The sequence below is a fragment of the Rhincodon typus genome, chromosome 18 (genome assembly GCF_021869965.1).
Source record: "Rhincodon typus isolate 14 chromosome 18, sRhiTyp1.1, whole genome shotgun sequence".
NCBI lineage: Eukaryota > Metazoa > Chordata > Chondrichthyes > Orectolobiformes > Rhincodontidae > Rhincodon > Rhincodon typus.
This window is the reverse complement of record NC_063349.1, coordinates 58530958-58552708: the sequence shown is the minus strand read 5'-3', so window position 1 is coordinate 58552708 and position 21751 is coordinate 58530958. Positions and strand designations below refer to the sequence as shown.

The following is a 21751-nucleotide window of genomic DNA, read 5'->3' as shown; positions in this document are numbered from 1 at the left end:
AGAAGAACACAGACCAATCACATACAATATTTTAAAGTACAAGTAAAGCTGCGAAGCCGAGAAATGATCTATTTATAGTTAAATATTTTCTTATACTCCATACATATGTATGCATAGCCTTTCTGGTTAACTTTACAAATTTCCATGCCTGATAATAATGAAACCAGCATATATCTGGCATTGTACTTCCACAGAAGAATAGGGTGTAGATTTGTTCAGCTTGTTTTGAATTCACTCATGAGATGTGTGCATTGCTGGCTGGCCATCATTTATTATCTATCGCTTATTGCCCTTGAGATGGTGGTGTTAGCTGCCTACTTGAACTTTACAGTCCACTGTGCCATTAAGGAAGGAATTCCAAGATTTTTGACTCAGCGACGGTGAAGGAACAGTGACATATTTCCAAGTCAGGATGGTCACAGGCTTGGAGGGGAACTTGCAGGCGGTGGCGTTCCCATACATCTGCTGTTCTTATTCTTCTAGGTGGAAGTAGTTATTGGTTTGGAGGGTCCTGTCTAAGGATCTTGTAGATAACACACACTGCTTTCAGTGGGGATAATGTGGAGGTGCTGGTGTTGGACTAGGGTGGACAAAGTCAGAAATCACACAACAACAGGTTCTCGTCCAGCAGGCTAATTTGAAAACACAAGGTTTCAGAGCCTGAGTCCTTCTTCAGGTGTTAGTGGGGATGAGAAGTGGACGCTTATGGATGTGGTGCCGAAGGTAGCTTTGTTCTGGATGGTGTCTAGCTTCTTGAAGTGTTTTGGAACTGCACCCATTCAGGCAACTGGGGAGTATTCCTGACTTGTACCTTATAGATGGTGGATAGGCTTTGGAGAGTCAGGTGGTGTGCTATTCGCCACAGTATTCCTAGCTTCTGACCTGTTCTTGTAGCCACTGTTACATGGCGAGTCCAGTTGAGTTTCTAGTCAGTGGTAGTCCCCAGGATATAGTGGGGGATTCAGTGATGGTAACATCATTGAATGTCAAGGGACAGTGGTTAGATTGTCTTCCATTGGAAATAGTCATTGCCTGGCATTTTTGTGGTGCAAATCTTATTTGCCACTTGTTTTGCCTAAGCCTGGATATTGTGCAGATCTTGTTAGATTTGGACTTGGGCTACTACAGTGTCTCAGGAGTCATGAATGGTATCGAACACTGTGCAATCATCCTGAACATCCCAACTTCTGACCTTATGATGGAGGGAAGGTCATTGATGAAGCAGGTGAAGATGGTTGGACCTAGGACAGTACTCCGAGGAACTCCTGCAGAGATGTCCGAGAACTGAGATGACTGACCTCCAACAACCACAACCATCCTCCTGTGTGCCAGGTGTGACTCCAAGCAATGGAGAGTTTGTTGCCTGATTCCCAACTAATTTCAGTTTTGCTCGGGTTCCTTGATGCCACGTTCGGTCGAATGCAGTCTTGATGTCAAGGGCTGTCACTCTCACCTCACCTCTGTAATTCAGCTCTTTTGTCCATGTTTGAACCAAAGCTGTAATGAGGTCAGGAGCTGAGTGGACCTGGCGGAACCCAAACTGGGTGTCACTGAGCAATTTGGGGCACTCTGACATTGAAGCAATTCAGTCTGCACTCTGGACTTAAGCACATAGTCTAGGTTGAGAGAATTTTGTATTATTAATTAAGAGCTGCATATTGTGGATAGCAAATTAACTGAAATCTCTTTGGCAGAGATGAAATTTCCATGGTTCCATTTAAAGGAAGTTCTTCCACTGAGCTCATCAATATGACAATACCTGCCATCACTGCCACACTGTCCAAAGGTGAACAAATTACTGGATTACTTGTCAATTGTGAGATTGTGCAGTGTGTAAGCAATGTCATGTTAGCTTACACAGCAACAGTGATTGCTCATTAAAAGACATCCTTCCGTGTAAGGTGTTGCAATATGTCATGATTATTAACAGCACTAAATTAATACACACCTTTTCTTTCTTTGCATGTTAGTTCAAAGCATTTTGTTCTTCAAATACATAATATTTATAAATTGAACATAAGAGATAGACTTAATCAGAAAGAGCTTTTCTTTCAAGGAGTTGAAGCAATAGATCTAATAAAAACAAACCTTTGGTTTTTTGTAGAAGCCAGACAAATACCATCTTGTCACTTTCTTCAAGCGACTGTATGGGTTTTCCTCTGCTGCAGCTCTGGGAGAAACAAATACTTAGACTTGGTGCATGCCAAATCTGATTGAGACTAATATTATACAAAATAATTCTTAAAGTTTCTCAGATTCTTGTTATATTAGACCAAGTTATTGGAAGGAAATATATTAGGGTTCAAGAGTCCAGTTCTGGTAGCTATCACAGTATTATTCATCAGAAAAGTGTCCTTTTTTCAGATTTAATGCGAAATTCCTTGAAATGGGAATGTGGAGAAGGTTTCCCGAAACCTTACTTATTTGTGATATTTGGTAGATTCCATAACTGTAGGTGTCACTCAGCTGACCTGCGGTTATAAGGACACAATTATCCTCAGCACCTATGATCCAAAGGAGTGATGAAACATCACAAGGCATAAAAACCCTGGGCAGATTTCTAAAGATCCTGATCTTCAATTTCTAAGAACATAAATAATAGTAGCATAAATATGTAATTAAATTCATTGACTCTTCAGACATTCAGTTAAGATTATGCTGTTTTTTGAATATATTTAAGACAGAGATAGATAGGGTTTTGATTGTCAAGGGGATCAAGGTTACGGGGATAAAGCGGGAGAATGAGGTTGAGAAACTTATCAGCCATGATTGAATGGCGGAGCAGACTCGATGGGCTGAATGGCCTAATTTCTGCCCCTATGTCTTGGGTGTTTTTTCCCCCTCAACTTCAATTTTTCTACCTGATCTTCATAATTCCTCAATTTCCTTACAGTCCTAAAAATTAAAACACATTTGCCACTCTTGGTGTCACATCTTCAGAGGATGACAGCTAATATAACCATGTCAGAGGAGGTCTGGAGTGAGGAAAAGGAAAACCATGGGACATAATTGTGGAAATATCTTGGTTCGGGGTTAGGAAGGAAGCAGTTGAAGCTGGGTGGGGTGTCATGGTCATGTCATGAGCCTGTAAATTCGATGGGAAGATGGGATACAAGTTTTAAAAGGCAGCATATAATGTGGACCTTCATAAAATGGGCTCCAGAGGGACACTAACCCTATTTCCAGCTTTTGTTCTACAGCCCTAAAGCTACAGTAATGGATACGAATATCTGAATACTACTTAAATGTTCTGAAAGTTTCTGACTTAGCCACCCTTTCAGGCGGTGAGTTTCTGATTCTCATCACCCACTGGGTGAAAAAATATTTCTCAACTCTCCTGCCCTTTTTGCTCTGATCTTAAATCGATGCCATCATGTTACTGACGATTCTATTAATGGGAAAAAATATACCATCCTATCCACCCTAACTATGCCCCTTATAATCTTACACACCTCTATCAGGTCCCTCTTCAACATATGCTGCTCCAGGGAAAAAGCCCCAGACTATCCAACCTTTCCTCATAGCGTGATCCTCCAGCCCAGGCAGCATCCTGGTGAATATCCTTTACACCCTTTTTGGTGCAATCACATCCTTTCTATAATGTGGCAACCAGTAATGCACCCAGTACTCCAGCTGTGGTCTGCAGTGTTTTATACAGTTCCAGCATAATCTTCCTGCTTTTGCATTTTATGCTTCAGGTAATAAAAGCAAGTATTCCATGTACATTCTTAACCACCTTACCTACCTGCACTGCTACCTTCCATTGAAAAGACAAAGTCACAATGACAGTTAAATCTGCTGGCACCATGAAAGTGCAGCTCAAATAAACAATGTGAAGATAAGGCTGTGGGCCAAATGCTAGAAAATGGGATTACAAGAGTTAAATGATTCTTTTTTAACCAGTGCAATGTGATGGGCCAAAGGGTTTTTTTTTCTCTTGTGTAGAGATGTATGATTCTATCATAATTCATTTGTGGAATACAAGCAAATCAAATCCTCTTCATCATGGAGCAACTGCTAAACCATCAAACCAATGTGTGGACAATGGAAAATATAGATGAACATAGAACAGTACAGCGAAGGACAGGCCCTTCGGCCCATGATGTTGTGCCGACCTATTATCCTACTAAGATCAAACTACCCTGCATACCCTACATTTTACTATCATCCATGCGCCTATCCAAGAGTCGCTTGACTGAATCTGACTCCACTATCACCGTTGGCAGTGCATTCCATACACCCACCACTCTGCGTGAAGAACCTACCTCTGACATCTCCTCTATACCTTCCTCCAATCACCTTCAAATTATGCCCCCTTGTAATACTCATTTCCGCCCTGGGAAAAAGTCTCTGACTATCCATTCTATTGTGATACTGTTCAGACATATGACTGAAATTGGCTTGTGATGAGAAAAATTTGAAAGTACCTTATTATTGATAAGAACTGGCCAGGACAAGGTGGCAGGGTAGCTCAGTGGTTAGCACTGCTGCCTCACAGCGTCAGAGACCCAGGTTTGATTCCAGCCTCGGGTGACTGTCTGTGTGGAGTCTGCACATTCTTCCTGTGTCTGCGTGGGTTTCCACTCGGTGCTCCAGATTCCTCTCAGTCCAAAGATGTGTAGGTTAGGTGGACTGGCCAGTGTAAATTGCCCCCTAGTTTCCAGGGATGTGCAGGTTAGGATGGATTGGCCATGGGAAGTATGGGATTACGGTGATAGAGTAGGGGGAGGTTGGGGCAGGTCTGGGCTGGATGCTCTTTCGAGTATAGGTGCAGGCTTGATGTGCTGAATGGCCTCTTTCTGCACGATTGAGGTTCTGCGGTTCCATGACAGGCCCGTTTGTCTTGTGAAAATTAGAGGGAAGTCATCTCTCACCAGCATGAAAAGGGGACCATGCCTTAAAGTAGTTACTTCAGGCAGAGAAGAGAGGGTTACTTCTTTTAGATGCAAGATTATAGCTTTTCACAACAGGGAGCTTGGTCAGCATTGATTAGAATGCCAGAAACCTGGGGTTGATTGGCACGGACCAGTGTGAATTTTCACAAAAGACCTCCAACTTTCATTTTTTTTTCCAGTATATCGAGACAGGGTCTGCAACATCTCAAATACTATCCACACAATCAGAAGTGACTTTTCACAAAAAACATTACGATAACTAGTGCATGCTAAATCTTCAGAAATTACTTTTTCATATGTGCACGTGCATCCGTGGGAATGAGGAGTGGGTGATTGTTGCACTGACATGTGGTCAAATAAGATTTAGCCTTTTTTTAATTTAAACTTCTGAGAAAGCCTATTTGGATCAGACACAAGAGACAAAGTTCCCAAGGTGCATTTTGTCGTGGTCATTTGCAAGGTGAGAAAAGAGGAAATTATCACACCTTTCCCCTCTGCAAATCGGGGGATGAAACAAAATACCTATGTCAGCAGAGTGTACTCACTGTGATAGAAAGTCTGCATGGTAGTAATAGTCTGATAACTTGTCTAGGAATGACCTCGGCTCCAGGATAAATGTAGGCAGCACTACTTTCGAGAGGTCCATTCCTGGCCGAACTTGTTTCAGGAGAGTCCATATCAGACTTTTGTTTTCTTCAGATACAACTTCTGTCTGAGAATCTTCACCTGTCTTTTTTTTTGTGGAAAAGGGAAAAAGAAAAGAAAATAATGTTTTTCCAAACATACTCCCCAATCAACTGGGGATGGAATTAGACTGGGCAACTTACTTTGCATGCAGTAAACATGTTGGCAGCATTTTTTTGTTGCAGAAAATTAAATTGAATTCTGCAAAGCTACAACATTAGCAAATTGATATGAATTATGAAATTTGCACTATACTTCTAATTGTTTTGTCAACATTACATGTCGCCCCATGAAAGGCAACAGAACATCAAACACGTTATATCCATCAACCACTGTGTTACAACATCCACATTATATCTATCCACCTAGCAGTGTGTCACCTCTTTGGATAAACATTTATAAGTTGGAAAATAATAAATTACGGAAGAAAATTGGAAATGCAGGAAATCAAAATTTCCTCTCTCACTACTGCACCATCATGTCAAACAGGAAGAAAACTTGCTGGTCAGGTTAATTCCTGGAGGTCGTAGCAGTGATGCAAGACATGGAAACCTCCATAGATAGAATCACAGGAAACAACAGAGACCTGGGCTCTTGTTCTGTATATAAACAGCAAGTAATATATTATATCACAGCATCTGCAGCTCTTGTTCTCTCGACTCTCAAAGACGAACCTTCCAGGGAGGGTAACGAAAACAGCCCAAAGGCTCTGAAGCTCTCCCTAAAGCATGGTGACATTGATCTGAGGAAGGGTCACCGGATCTGAAACATTAACTCTGTTTTCTCCTCCACAGATGCTGCCAGACCTGCTGAGCTTTTCCAGCAACTTTGTTTTTGTTCCTGATTTACAGCCTCCGCAGTTCTTTTGGTTTTTATGTGACATTGATCTTAACGGCTGGGCAGAGTTTGCTACCAGACGTTTAAAATGAGAACCGCTTGTGCATCAAGTTATATCAGACATGTTCAAAATTTGACATTCAGCCTGTAGAAATTATTACAGCAGACGACCAAAAGCTTAGTCAAAAATAAAAGTTTTAAGGAGCATTTTAATGGAGAATAGGGTAGAAGAGAAGTAGTGGCAGCAAGGAATTTGAGAGCCTAGGGACAATAGAGCACAGCAGCCAATGGTGGATGGCAATACAGCCGTACTGATGAGCAAGAATGACATCAAATCTCCAAGGAGTTGTACTTTCAGCTAAACCTTCAGCACCTGGTCCGCCCCTTCTCACCAATGTCCAGGGTCACCCAGACAATGAAACATCAATGTTTTAATAAATAAGAAAAAGTTGCTGGTATGTAATGAAATGTAATATTCCTCATTTTAATCAGTTTAGGAATCACGTTGAATAAGGAGGGTGTGATGGTGAATTCACCAACGGTTAAAACATTAATATACATACACTTTACTCTTAGCACATATCATGCGATCTGTCAATGATTTGTTTATGAATGGTACACTGAAACCTCAGTGTGCCACCTTCAGCATGTACTACCCGAGTGGTAAGCACAATGCATACTTATTCAACCACAGATCATATCAAAAAGTGGATGGTGATGGAAACTCCTTAGTCTGGTCAAGAGAGGCACAGTCTGAGGAGTGGGCAATTGTTAGCCAGCAGAAGCAGTCAGGGTCCTAAAAGACAGCTTCTGGTGTCTGGTCGGTCAAGTCGAGGGGCTGTTTGAGGTCGGGGCATATACAGTCCTGAGGGTCAATGCTTTGAAGGAGGAGGATGTATGTGTGGATTTGTACAGCCAAAAGGGGGATCACAGCTAAATGGGGTGGAGGAGTTAACAGTGCGCTTGAAACAGAGCTAGGTATGGGGAGTGTTAGAAAGACAAGGACAGTAGCAGGGAAAAACTCAATGTACATTGGGGGTTTGGGGTAAGAGTGATAGCATTGGAGAACATGGCAGGTTATGGGAAGGGAGAGTTTATTGGCAATGCGCACCAGTGGCCTCCACAGGGGGAGCATAGAGGATTAGTGTGGACATCATTGAGGTACCATGTCATGGCTCAGAGGACAGGGAGTTTGAGGCAAACTTCACTATGGCGGGTCTCCAAATGAGTGGAAAGAGACTGTCAGAGTAGTTGGAGGTAAAGGAGCATGGAAACTGGTGCGGGGAGGTGATGGAATACCTGGCAATGAGATGGAGATCGGAGCCAATGGTGTTTGCCACAAGCTGTGTTCCTGGCCATCACTCACCATTCTCTAAATATGAAATGCAACTGAAAAATAGCTGGAGCAACACTCAAGGTGGACACGGTCAGTGTCAGTTTGAGGCTGGAAACATGGGATCCATGTGTGCTGGACGTTAGGGCATTGAAGGGACATTGAAATTTCCGCCTTTATATTCAATGGTTTGGTTCATTTTTCTGTTTTAAGATGGTGCTGAAGAGTGGCAACACTTTTCACCATATTTTGTAACAAAATACACATGACAATAAATAAACTTTTAAAAATCTTGCTTCATCACCAATTATCTAAGCTTAATGATGGTCTGTTCTGAATGCAATGAAAGGTTTCATGGCAGATGTAGGTCTGGGAGGGGAAGGGAATCAGAGCACAGTAGGCATTCTTTTTTTAATTTCACGTGTTGGCCACTCAGTGGGTGCAGCATCTTCAATTTGGTGCCCATGCTGAGGTTAAAGATGAAAGAATGATGGAGACATGGTCCTCATTATCAGGTAACAACATGACTCTCATAAATGGAGGTGTGTGTGTAGCCCTTGTCTGGATGGTTTACCACCACTGACTGCTCTGAGGCCTAGAATCTGCTCCACTCGATGTTCCTAACACAGTTTGTTTAAAACAAACGGACAGAGTGCTGGAGAAACTCAGTAGGTCTGGCAACGTGTGAAGAAAAAAAGTGTTATTGTTTCAAGTCTGACATGACTTTGCTTCAGAACTTAGTGTATTTCCAACAAGAGCCTGTCTCAAACCTGTGGTGGGATATTGGTTGCCTTCCCAAGAAGGCGAAGGCAGAGAAAGGAGGATCAGAGCAATGAAAAGCCCAGGAGCAGCAGAAGGCCTGGGGCCCTCAGGATGCATGGGGTCCATCGGAAGGTCAGAGATTTTTGTCCTCAATTCCATTTTCTCAGGATGACCAAGGCACAGTGGTGGCACAGGTTCCCTATGTCCAGAAAGACTGTGCCAGATGCTGGAGTGGGACTCAAGGACTGGGAAACTACCCTCTCCCGGGGCTGTGAAGGGACAGCCGCTAGATGTTGACTGGCTCTTTTCAGGGGACGATGGACGATCTGTGTGGGATTGCTCAGTCGTGCTCCAACAAATACATCGGGACAGTGCCCGATGACATCTGTATAAGATCACACCGATTCACTTTGTTCCCCCATAACAGGGTCAATGCTGCAACCCAGACAGTAGGATTTGGGAACACAGTTGGCTTCCCCCAGGTGCCAAGAGCTAACAACTGCCTATACCTGGCATTGACAGGACCATATTACAATGCTGCAGAATTCATCAGCAGGAAGGGGTTCTATTCCATTCATGTTCAGGTGATGTGTAATCACTGTCATCTCTTCCTAGAGGTGTTTTTGCTCACTACTCTTGCAACTGCAATGACTCCTGTTTCCCGCAACACTCTTATCTACTTGGTGCAGGTCCTTACAACGCTAGCTTTTGGGGGACGAGGGGCTACCTACTGCATCTTTCGCTCATTTGAGCTTGTGAAACCCCTGACCCCTTTTGGTGACTGTAAATAAAAGTTCATCTTTGCAACTGTCTAAATGCGATGCTCTCCAACGGGACTCTCAAAGGGTCTGGATCTCTTGTAGGCCTTGGGGTCAGAGCAGCAGTGTTTTAGACAGTGACATGATGGAATGCAGCTAACAAGAGGTAAACTACGTGCGTGGTGTTTAAACAGTGAGTAGCATGAGAGAATGCAGTTGTCTGGATGTCGGAGTGTAACTTGCGCTGACTATGTTCTGTGGCTTCATGGTTGCTGTACCATTATGTTCCTGGTGAGGGGCAATGCCACACTGATTGCCAATACTTGTCTCGGTGCACAGCATGGAGTACAATGGGGTGGAACTGGATGGGAGAGACACTGTGGAGCCAAGGTCTGTAGTTAATGTGGTGAGGTTAGTAAAATACAGTGAGAAATCTCACTAGGGCTTGCAGAAATAATTTTAAAAAAAGACTCAACTCAGAATTAGCCAAAACAAAAAGATTCACCCCATTATATCCAAGGCAGCTTCTCTTACCTCTCCCAATTCTTCATGGCTTTCTTCAACATAACTTGTTTCCTTAACTGTATCCACAGGCTGCAGATCACTGTACAGGTCATCATGTCTTTCTGATATGTCAGAGTCACTTTCCTCACTTTTTCCGCTTTTCTCAAGTGCATCATTATCTGATTCCTCATGATCAGGCTCATTCTCACGATCTGACTTATCCGAGTAAAGGTCATGGTCTCTGAAGTGCTGCTGTTCTATCTCACTTTCATTTAACCTGAAAAGACAGTTTACCTTATTTCAACTGGAGAAGTAAATGTTCATTCTTAAGGGGGTCTGTTGTGCAGGGGTGGTGTCCCCACTTCTGAGAAAGGAGGCCCGGTAGAAGTCTGATTTACTTCAGAGCTGTGTGATAACATCTCTGAACAGGTTGATCAGAAAATATCTAAAGGTTGATTCTCCTTTAATGGGCTACTATTAACTGAAAAGTTGTAACAAACCCCAGCTTCTGTATCAATAACATTGCTGAGTCAGCAGCTGCAGAATTAATGCATCAACCTTATTGGCGTGAACAACAACTTGCAAAAAGCATTTCAATATTCTGGTCAATGGGACTTGTGAAACAAGTGAGACTGGGCCACTTCTTGACCCAGTTAGCCCATCCTCAAAAGAGGAATAAAGCACTAATTGTTGGAAAAATTATTTTTAATATCTAACATTCCAGAATAATTCATCAATCTTCCTTAGATCTCTGTAGCCACATATGGCTTCTTGAGGATTACATTTTTGAGTAACTAGTGATGTATTTTTGAGTTCAGCATTAGAACTAGCAGGAGTATGGTCCCTGTGACATTTCATTCAATTTTCTATCAATTCACATCTGCAAAACTGCACTTGATTTTATGGCACAGCATCTTAAAAGCATGAATGTACCACATCTCAAAGTGACTCACCCTTAAGTGGCTTTTAAAATAATCACAGCATGAGTATACAATCTTGAAAATAATTGTCCATGTGATCAGGTCCAACTAATAGAAAACGTGTACCTACTTCAAAGTACACAGGCTAACATTTTGGAAATCAGTGTTACGATTTGAATAAGCAGCAAGGAGCACAAACATACTTCAACATTTCACATTGAAAGGGAGCTGGAATATAGGATCGTAGATCAGCTTATGCCATGGCTTAATTACCAGAATCAAACACCTTTCTAATCTGGTATTCACTTTTTGAGAAATCTTGATCAATCTGGAACCTTGATTCAGTTAATTAATAATTAATCATAATGGCCTGGACTCTGTGGTCAGTGAGAAAGCAATGCTTTTCATCTCTGATGTTGAAGAAATGTATCCACAGAGATCTGGCAACCTCTGCTGCACCGACTCCACCTTTCCTGAAAGCTGTTTGAATCCAGCACCAAGTCAAGAAGATCTCCAGACACGAAGCAACAATGATGTTGGCAACAAAAACAGAAATTGCTGGAAAAGTTCAGCAGGTCTGGCAGCATCTGTGGAGAGAAATCAGAGGTAGTGGCTCGGGTCAAGTGACCCTTCTTCAGAATGATGCTGGTAATCCAGGTAAGCAGCCTTTCGCAGGACAGACCCAGCAGAGGTGGCAACATAGTGGTACCCATTCAGGATAGAGTTAACTTAGGAGACTCAACTGGGACTATGGACCTCATGAAATCTCATAGCGTAGGCAAGGAAAGTCCCTGCTGATTATCACGCACCACCTTCCCATACCTAGTGAATCAATACCCATTCATGTTAAACACCAACAGGAAGCAGCATTGAGGGTGACAAAGGCTCAGAACGTACTTTGGATGGAGAACTTTAACGTGGTTTCCCAAGAGTGGATCGGCAGCACCATTATTGACCAAAATGATCAGGTCCTAAAGGACATAGCTGCTCGACTGGTTCTCTGGCAGGCAATAAGGGAATCAACAAGAGAAAAAAAACATAGTTGACCTCATTCCCACCAAAATGTTTGCCACAAATGTATCTCTCCATGACACTATTAGTAAGAGCGACCACTGCACATGCCTTACAGAAACCAAGTTTTGTCTTCAATCTTCCTAAATGCTATGTTCAAACAAATCAGGAAACGTTCTTTTTAATTCACTCATGGGACGTGAGTGTCTCTGGCTGGGCCGGCATTTGTTGCCTGTCCCCGACTGCCGAGCACAGTTTTTCATCCAGAGCATAGTTTAGAGTCAAATCATTGCTCTGGGTCTGGAGTCACATAGAAGAAGAAGAATCCCTACAGCGTGGAAGCAGGCTATTAGGCCCATTGAGCCCACACTGACCCTCTGAAGAGCAGCCTACCCAGACCCACCCCATCCTTGTAACCCTGCATTTCCAATGGCTAATGCACCTAGCCTGCATACCCTGGACACTATGGGAAATTCAGCATGGCCAATCTACCTAACCTGCATATCTTTGGACTGTGGGAGGAAACCCATGCAGACACAGGGAGAACGTACAAATTCCACACAGACAGTCGCCTGAGGATGGAATTGAACCTGGGTCACTGGTGCTATGAGGCAGCAGTGTGAACCACTGAGCCACCATGCTGCCCGTGCTAACCTAGACATGTATGTTAGACCATGTAAGGATGTCAGATTTCCTTCCCTAAAGGACATTAGTGAATCAGATGGATTTTTCCAACAATCAACAATGGTTTCATGGTTATAAAAGATGACGCAGTGGCACAGTATTTAGCACTGCTCCCCCACAGCGCCAGGTACCCAGGTTCAATTCCACCCTCAGGGGACTGTCTGCGTGGAATTTGCACATTCACACCGTGTCTGTGTGTGTTTCTGCCAGGTGCTCCAGTTTTCTCCCACAATCCAAAGATACACAGGTTAATGTTTTAGAGTAGATTTGTAGCTTGGGTTGTGGATATTGTGGTTGGTTGGCTCACCAAGCTGGTTCGCTGTTCCACAGATGTTTCATTACCCTGCTGGGTAACACCCAGTGGGCATCAGAGTAGCACACAAACCCACATCAACCTTTCGCCAAGTGTTCACCCGAGCCAAAGACCCACTACCCACTATGGACAGGACCAATGTCATATACAAGATTCCGTGCAGAGACTGTGACAAGCACTACATTGGACAAACAGCAAGGGAATTAACCACAAGGGTACACAAACATCAATTGGCAACAAAAAGATATGACCAGTACTCACTCATCTCTATCCACATGGATAAGGAAAACCACCAATTCGATTCGGACAACACCAGGATCCTGGGACAAGCAAAGCAGAGACAAGCACGGGAATTCCTAGAAGCCTGGTACTCCACTAGAAAGCCATCAATAAACACATAGAGCTAGACCCCATCTACACTTCATTGCGAAGGAAAACCAAAACCAAACGTGCAGCCTGGAATCTCCGGTACTCTACCATTACCATCAAGGATAGTCTATTGAAGAACGCAGGAGGGCACGCTGATAAATAAGGCATCAACCTGATGAAACTATAAAACTGGATTAGAATCACAGAGTCATCCAGTACGGAATTGGTCATTCAGCCCACCAAGTGTAACCAATCACGGAGTGCAGGTGCAGATCATCACGTGAAAATATGATATAGTGATAAAACCAGAGGACCTGGCTCAAAGAAGGGCAGCACTGGATATGAAATTTTCCTGGATACAAGGTGTTCAGTAGACAAAGGAAATGAGGAGGATTATTAATAATTTATTAGGGATAATATTGCAGTGCTGCAGAGAGAGATTGCCCCAGAGGGGTCAACCTCTGAACATCTTCAATGAGAGATAAAAGATGCAATTACATTGCTCAGCATAATCAAAAGGCCATCAATACAGGTAACAATGTACATTCACAAACTGACAAAAAATTATAAAGATGGACAAGAATTACAGAGGAGTTGAAATGCTGTTCTATAATTGGATTATTGACACAATGTACAATCCTCAAAGTGAAGTATCGTGGTATAAGATAGCTATTCTGCTCCAGTGAAAGGAATAACTAGCTACAAGATGCACGGGTAGCTAAATCATTTTTTTTTGGTGGCATTAGCTAACATAGAAATGTTATCAGAAATACTGAAAGAATTCCCAACTTTTCAATTCATGCCGGCTGGACTTGAACATATACCTGAACTGCCAGAATAGGGTGATAGGGCCCCAATTAAACATGTACATATGAGGACAGCAGCACTCTATGAAAATTACATTTGCCATTCAGAAGACAACCAATCTCACAACACTTTCAATAGCATACGTCAAAGTTAAATATAACCAAAGGTAAATGATTGAATAATGGTTCTTTCCTTTCTACAACTGGATATGATTTCCTTCACTAAAGAAATGATTAAAAATAAGAAAAAGTCATGAATAGAACACTTTTCATGTCCTTTAGTTGCCCAAAGTACTTTAGTCGCCCAAAGTACTTTAGTCAGAGAATTATCTTTGAAATGAAGTTTTTCCTGCCATGTAGAAAACATGGCAACCAATGTGGACAAACCAGAATTCCACAGTCCAAAGTGCTATTGATCAATTAATCTGCTTCAGTGGCATTGTCTGAACAGCAAGTAGTGACATTTACATATAAAATTCCATTCTACCAAATTGTCGCTTCATCAGTTTAATTTGGAAAGCCAATACATTTACACCTGTACAAGGTGCTGGTGAGGCCACACCTGGAGTACTGTGTGCAGTTTTGGTCTCCTTACTTGAGAAAGGATGTACTGGCACTGGAGGGGGTGCAAAGGAGGTTCACTAGGTTGATTCCGGAGTTGAGGGGGTTGGCTTATGAGGAGAGACTGAGTAGATTGGGATTATATTCATTGGAATTCAGAAGATTGAGGGGGGAATCTTATGGAAACATATAAAATTAAGAAGGGAATAGATAAGATAGAAGTAGAGAGGATGTTTCCACTGGCAGGTGAAGCTGGGACAAGAGGGCATAGCCTCAAGATTAGAGGGAGCAGATTTAGGACTGAATTGAGAAGGAATTTCTTCACCCAGAGGGTTGTTAATCTATGGAATTCCTTGCCCAGTGGAGTAGTTGACGCTACTTCAGCAAACGTTTTTAAAGATAAGGTAAATTTTTTTTGAACAATAAAGAAATTAAGGGATACGGTGAGAACACGGGTAAGTGGATCTGAGTCCACGAAAAAATCAGCCATGATCTTATTGAATGACGGAGCAGGCTCGAAGGGCCGGACGGCCTACTCCTGCTCCTAGCTCTTATGTAATCCCGGAAATTAGAGAATGCGTGTTTCAAAGACAAATCTATAATAAGTGATGCTGCAAAGTTGGTATAGTACTTATGGATTGGAAGTCAAGATGTTGGAATTTGTTTGTAAAATAATGAGGGGGGGCATGGGGACAAGAGTGCGTGGTCCCTTTAAAAGGTGTGTTTTTCATGCTTGGAGGTTAAAAAAATGTCTGTGGGCAGTAGCAGATGCACAGAGTTCTTGAAATTGAAACACTGCATCAAAAGACTATGCTGTTAGCAGGCAAAGCAGCATTTTTACCAAAACAACAGGTCTTTGAATTTAGCCAATTAATTTAAACTAGGCCCTATGTAACAAAGCTCAATTAAACTTAAATTTCATGGTTTTGACAACTTTGGACCAATACTACTATAAGAAATTAATAGGTCATCAAGGGTATAAAAGAAGACGACATTTGAAAATCAGAGTGAAAGCAAACTGCCATCTATTAAGAGAACAGCTCTCAACAGCCATCAGCTCTAAAGAAAGAGGAAATCACTGGCTCTCACAGAAATCTCTAAGATCTCAGAGTAAGCACCATCTAGATGAAGGTACTATGGCACTCTTAGCTAATATTCATGACACAAGAATTTGATGGAGGAAGGTGTTCCTGACTGAAAGACAAAGAAAAAGGCAAAAAACATTCCGGAAGACATACTGGCTGCAATTTCGAGAGATTAAGCTTCAATTTTTTTTTTTAATTTGGTTTATATAAGTGGGTCTTGAATCTATTGGAACAGCATACCATTAGAATTTTGTTTTATTTGGGAATAGTTAAGGGGGAATTGTTTGGTCTGTTATTAGTTCTGTTAATTTGTTAACTGTTAGAGTTAGATAAATAAATTATTACTTGTTGATTATAAAGTGAGTATCAGGGATTTCCTACATTTAACCACTCCTTTAATAGCTTACGAGGCAAGGCGAGCTTCTCTGGGTGTTTCAGTTTTAGTTATCGGGTCGGGGGGGGGGTCGACCACTCCTTCCTAGCAGAGCATTTTAACTACAGCCTCAGTATTACTTCAGGTGCCAGAGCGCTTGGTTTCTGAATATGCAGCTCTTCACATTTCTCAACAAATGACACGAATCATAAGATGCTGAAGTAGGAGTAGGCCATTCAACCCATTGAGTCTGCTCAATGAGATTATGGTTGATCTAATAATCCTCAACTTCACTTCCTGCCTTTACACCAAACCCTGATTCCCTTCCTCATTAAAAATCTGCCTGTTTCAGTCCTGAACATACTTAATAACCCAGCTTTGAAAGCCCTCTTCACGGTTCCACAGATTCAATGCCAGCTGAGAGAAGAAATTCCTTTTCATCTCTGCCTTAAATATATGACCCCTTATTCTGAGATTATGCCCCTGATCAGAGACTCTCTCACAAAGGGAAACAACTTTTCATAACTACCCTCTCAAGTCCCCTTGGCTTGCATATTTCATAAGGTCACTTTTCTATTACAGTTTAATACAGGCCTAACCTACTCAACCTCTCCCCATCAGAAGGTATTCCATACCTATATAAGCCTAGTGAACCTTCCCTGATCTGCTTCCAATGCAGTATATCTTTGATAAAAGGGCCAAAACTGTTCACAGTATTCCAGTTGTGGTATATTTCAGCAAAACCACCCTACTTTTGTACCCCATTCCCTTTGAAATGCTAAAAAAATGCATGAAACTCCTCAGTAAACATTTAATATCAAGTGCCAAAAGAATCACTTACTGGTCATGTTCTGGATTTTGGAGAGCATTTGCTCGCAGTAGACCAAAAAGCGCCACATGGCAGTTTTCCGAGGTGTAAGGATCAGATTCTTTGCCTTCTCTAATCATCGTTCGTTTAAGGAGACTTGAACACTTCAGCGCAAGTTCCAAAGCATCCATCCAACATCTTCCTGCATAAGTTTGAAAGGTAGATAGTGAAGAACTGAACAGAGGATTTTAAGTCTCTCTTCACTTCTAAGCTTTTATTCATGGAAATAAATTACATATTGTGCAATTCCAACCAAACCTCTTTGCAAACAAATGAGTATAATCCTAGAACTCACCACCTGGACACAATTAACCCTGTGTGACTGGAGGTTGATGTCCAATGGCATACCACAGGGATCAGTGCTAGGTCCCTTATTGTTCATGATGTACGTAATAATGATATAGATGAGAATGTGGATGGATGCTAATTAAGCTTATGGGTGACTCAAAGAGTGGCCAGGTGGTTGACAGTAAGAAAGAAGGTCTTAGGTTACACAAGGATATAAATTAATTGGCCAGTGGACAAATCAGTGACAGATGGAATTTAAACCTGACAAGTTTGAGGTGATATACTCTGGAAGAAGAAACAAGGCAAGTGAGTACTCAATGAATGGTAGGACACTAGGAAGCTTAGAGGACCAGAGGGATCAAGGGATTCTTGTTCATAGATCCCTGAAGTCAGGCAGGACTGGTTAGAATCACAGAGTACAGAAGAGGCCATTCGGCCAATCGAGTCAGAACCACCAACGCATACATGACCACCTCTCCTAGTCCCACTTTCCTGCACTAGGTCCATAGTTCTATGGTCACCAAACTGATCTTGTGGCACAGTGACAGTGTTCCTGCATCTGAGTCAGGAGGTCTGGATTCAAGTCTCACCTGCTTCAAAGGTTTGTCATAACACATCTGAATAGGTCTATTAAGAAGTATCTAATGTCACATGTGAAGGGCTGTTGTGATGCAGGGTACTTTGCCTATCTTTGGGCCATAACGTCTGGATTCAAGTCTCCCCTGCCTCAAACATGTGTCATAACATGTCTGAACACGTTGATATAAAGACATCTATTGTCAATATGGCTGATGAAAAGAAAAGACATCAAACCTCCAAGAAGGGCACAAAGAAAATCATCAAGTCGCCAGTGAAGAACGGCAAGAGGAGAAGAAAATCAAGGAAATAAAGTTACTCAATCCTCAAAGTGATGAAGCAGGTTCACCCCAAAACTGGCATCTCCTCCAAGGCCATGAACATCATGAGCTTGTTTGTCAATGATCTTTTCAAGTGCATTGTGCGGGAGGTTTCCTGCCTGGCCCATTACAACTGGCGCAGCACCATCAGCTTCTGGGAGATCCAGACCGCTGTGCGCTCCTGCTACCCAGGCAGCTGGCCGAACAAGCCAAGTCAGAGGGCATAAAGGCAGTGACCAAAAAACAACTCCAAATGAAATACCAGTGTTCTGAAAATAAAAATATCTACAATTAGAGGTTGGGGACCTTTTGGCACAGTGGTAGTGTCGCTACCTCTGAGCCAAGATGCTCAGGATCAAGTCCCACATTCTGCAGAGGTGTATAGTAACATCGATGAACAGGTTAATAAAAAAGTATCTATCTCCAATTAATAGGGCACACATGACTGAGATCATGAGAGCCATGGACTGCCCATAAAGTTGAATTTTCTGGAGGATAGTTTCACCACCAGTGTGAAGAAGACTGTTTGCCTTGTGCCCAGCCATAAAAATCTCATGGTGCATGTCAGGGTTTTTCGGTGGAAACTTTCCAGAGTTTTAACGTGGCACATCTCACAGACCCAGGATTCTGTGCTATACAGCACAGTGAAAAGGACAATGGCCTATTGGAGTTTGATTTTAGTTGTCAGTTTAATGTCATGCCATGCTGCTTTCAGCACACTTATTCAGTCGTCTGTTGGGTGGATTTGTTTTCTGGAAATATCATTGCTGGAATCCTGAGAAAGTACACTACAAATGTGAGAATTTTTTTCCACAACCTTGAGAATGGTGAATCAATGGCTATCTCTAATGCTTTACAGCCTCCACCTGGTGCTGTTTGAATTGCAAATTTGGATTTGGTGAAACTTACTTGGAGACAAAACATTTTATGATCACTCAAGAATTTGTTCACCACAGTCTGAATGTTCTTGTTGTTCACAGGTAGGACGCAGTCACTCGCATACAGAAGCTATCTGATTTTGCCTCTGGGACCTTGATGGAGGAATACAGTCTGGGAGAATTGAACAGCTTCCGTTAATGGAACCTAATGTTCATGCTTGTAGGCATGTCTCTGCAGCTTCTTTCAGTATTACAGCAAAGAAGATACTGAAGAGCTAGGGAGTTACATGCATCCTTGCTTCATGCCACTTGCTGCCACAGAAAGCAGCAGATAACTCATCACAAGCGCCAGCACATCTAGCCACGCCATTATGTATTTGGTTCAGGATTGCGACAAACTTATTCAGTGATCCTAGCTTGGAGTTTGCCATACATCACTGTTGAAAACCTCAGTTGGATCTACAAATAGCATATATAGACCCAGAGATAACACAGTGTGGAGCTGGAGGAACACAGCAGGGCAGGCAGCATCAGAGGAACAGGAAAGCTGATGTTTTGGGTCAGGACCTTTCTTCTGCCTGACCTGTTGTGTTCCACCAGCTCCACACTGTGTTATCTCTGACTCCAGCACTGGCAATTCTCACTATCTCTGTATAGATCCAGATGTTGCTTTCTGCAGTTTTCTTGTATTTGCCTCAATGCAAACACTGTACTGTGTTTGTTCCAGTTATCTGAAAGACCTGATTCTAGAAGAACATCTACAAGTCTGTAAAGTAAGCAGTTAAAACAGAAAAACAAAACAAAAGAACTGTGGATGCTGGAAATCTGAAACAAAAACAGAAATTATTGAAGAAACTCAGCAGGCCTGACAGCATCTATGCAGAGAAAGCAGAGTCAATGTTTTGGGTCCAGATGCTGCCAGACCTGCTGAGTTTCTCCAACAACTTCTTTTTTTGGACAGTTAAACAATATCCTTGCAAGTGTAACAGTACAGCACTTGCTAACAAATGTACATTCATCTTCAAGAGACTCTGAGAACAGGAAGAAGTTAGACAGGACCTTACGACGTAAACATAGTCGGCAACTGGAAGCAGAAAGGATCCAAAGATATGTGACAAACATGTTTAGTTGAAATATTCTAATTTATGAACCATCACAATAATAGTGAGAAATAAGTACCTATATCTGTATTCATCAAATAAAATCAATAAAGTCAGAAGTCACACGGCACCAAGTTATAGACCAACAGGTTTACTTGAAATCACAAGCTTTCGCAGCCGTGCTCCTTTGTCAGATGAAGTGAAGAAATGCACACAGGCACAGAACTTATAGGCAGAGAGATCAAAACATCATAAAAACAGCATGAGTGGACTGTTGACAGGCTGAAACCAAGTCTCTGCAGGTGATAAAAGTGTCAGATGGTTCAAAGTGGAGCAGATCTCCAAGTAGGTCATGCTAGTCGGCACAGACATCAAGTTCCTGCAGCAATGCAAGAAAGCACAGTAGATCCAAAAACAACTACAGGTCACGAACCCACTCAAGTCAACCTACAACACAGATTACACAGAGCGACTCTGCTGTCGCATGTCTCGCACACTCCTCAATATCCTGTACACCAGCTCTACAGCAGGCACCACAGCCTTGAAATCGAGATGGAGTCCATATTCACAGCTTGCACTCAGGATACAGTGGATCAGCTATAAGACACTGCCAAGCAGATGAAGGAACTGAACTACATCATCTACCTGCACACCAAGAACAGGAAACTGGAGAAACTTGGCATCACCACCAGCAGTAACCAAGCCTTCCAGCACCGCGGTTGAAACTGGTATCGCCACAGGGAAATCCATTGTCAACTTGGCTGACGACACGTTTCAACCAAACAAAATCGAAGTTCTCATCCAAGGGCTCAACTTCTGCCCACGACCAAAATAGACCCCATTGGTTTTGTGGCAGACACAGAGGAATTCACCAGGCGAATGAGGCTCTGGAAATTCTTCCACAAACCCCAAGACATCAAAAGATCCGTAGTGCAGCAGCCAAAGAAGAAAGAGTCAAATTGGACCCCTCTAAAAGGCCACTTCCCTAGGCTTGACAAGTATGCTCAAGCCGTCAAAAGATGCATTAACACCAGATTCATCGTTGGACGGACTACTGCAAAGAAGGTTACCGATAACTGAACAACCAAGAACACGACAAACAACTACCTGCCGATCTGACCAAAGTACACACCCATCAACTCAATAGACTGATCAAGGCCTTTGATCCAGACCTTCAGAGTATCCTATGCACTGTCATCCCATGTACTTCTCTCATAGGAGACTTCTACTGCCTTCTGAAGATACACAAGCCAACACACGTGGACATCCCACTGTAGCGGGCAAAGGGACCCTGTGTGACAACCTCTCTGGCTATGTCGCAGGCATCTTAAAACCCATTGTACAAGAAATCTCCACCCTCTGTTGCAACACTATAGACTTCTTATAGAAGCTCAGCAACCACAGACCAGGCGAACCAGAAACACCCCTTGTCACAATGGATGTTTCAGCACTCTACACCAGCACCCCCCACGATGATGGTGTCACTGCAACAGCCTCAGGACTCAATAACAACTATTGTCAATTTCCAGATGCCATCCTACAACTCATCCACTTCATCCTCGACAACGTCTTCACCTTCAACAACCAGTTCTTCATCCAGACACATGGAACAGCCATGGGGGGGAGCCAAATTTTCACCCTAATATGCCAACATTTTTATGCACAAGTTCAAGCAGGACGTCTTTACTGTGCAGGAACTCTGACCAATGCTATACACCAGATACATTGATGACATTTTTTTCCTCTGGCGAGGAATCACTGAAACAACTACACAACGACATCAACAAGTTTCATCATATTGTCAGACTTACCATGGACTACTCTTC

The 21751-nt window shown here is 42.5% G+C and overlaps 1 protein-coding gene across 1 annotated transcript in view; it reads right to left on the bottom strand.

Annotated features, from left to right (window-relative positions):
- osbpl8 (oxysterol binding protein-like 8) overlaps positions 1-21751 on the bottom strand; it is an 87600-nt gene that overhangs the window by 55857 nt on the left and 9992 nt on the right. Inside the window, exons 4-7 of the mRNA XM_048607477.1 lie at positions 16737-16905; positions 9804-10050; positions 5441-5625; positions 2089-2170 (exon numbers count right to left, since the gene is read on the bottom strand). Of these exons, the coding sequence (XP_048463434.1) occupies positions 2089-2170; positions 5441-5625; positions 9804-10050; positions 16737-16905 (683 nt within the window). The remainder of the gene's footprint in view (positions 1-2088; positions 2171-5440; positions 5626-9803; positions 10051-16736; positions 16906-21751) is intronic.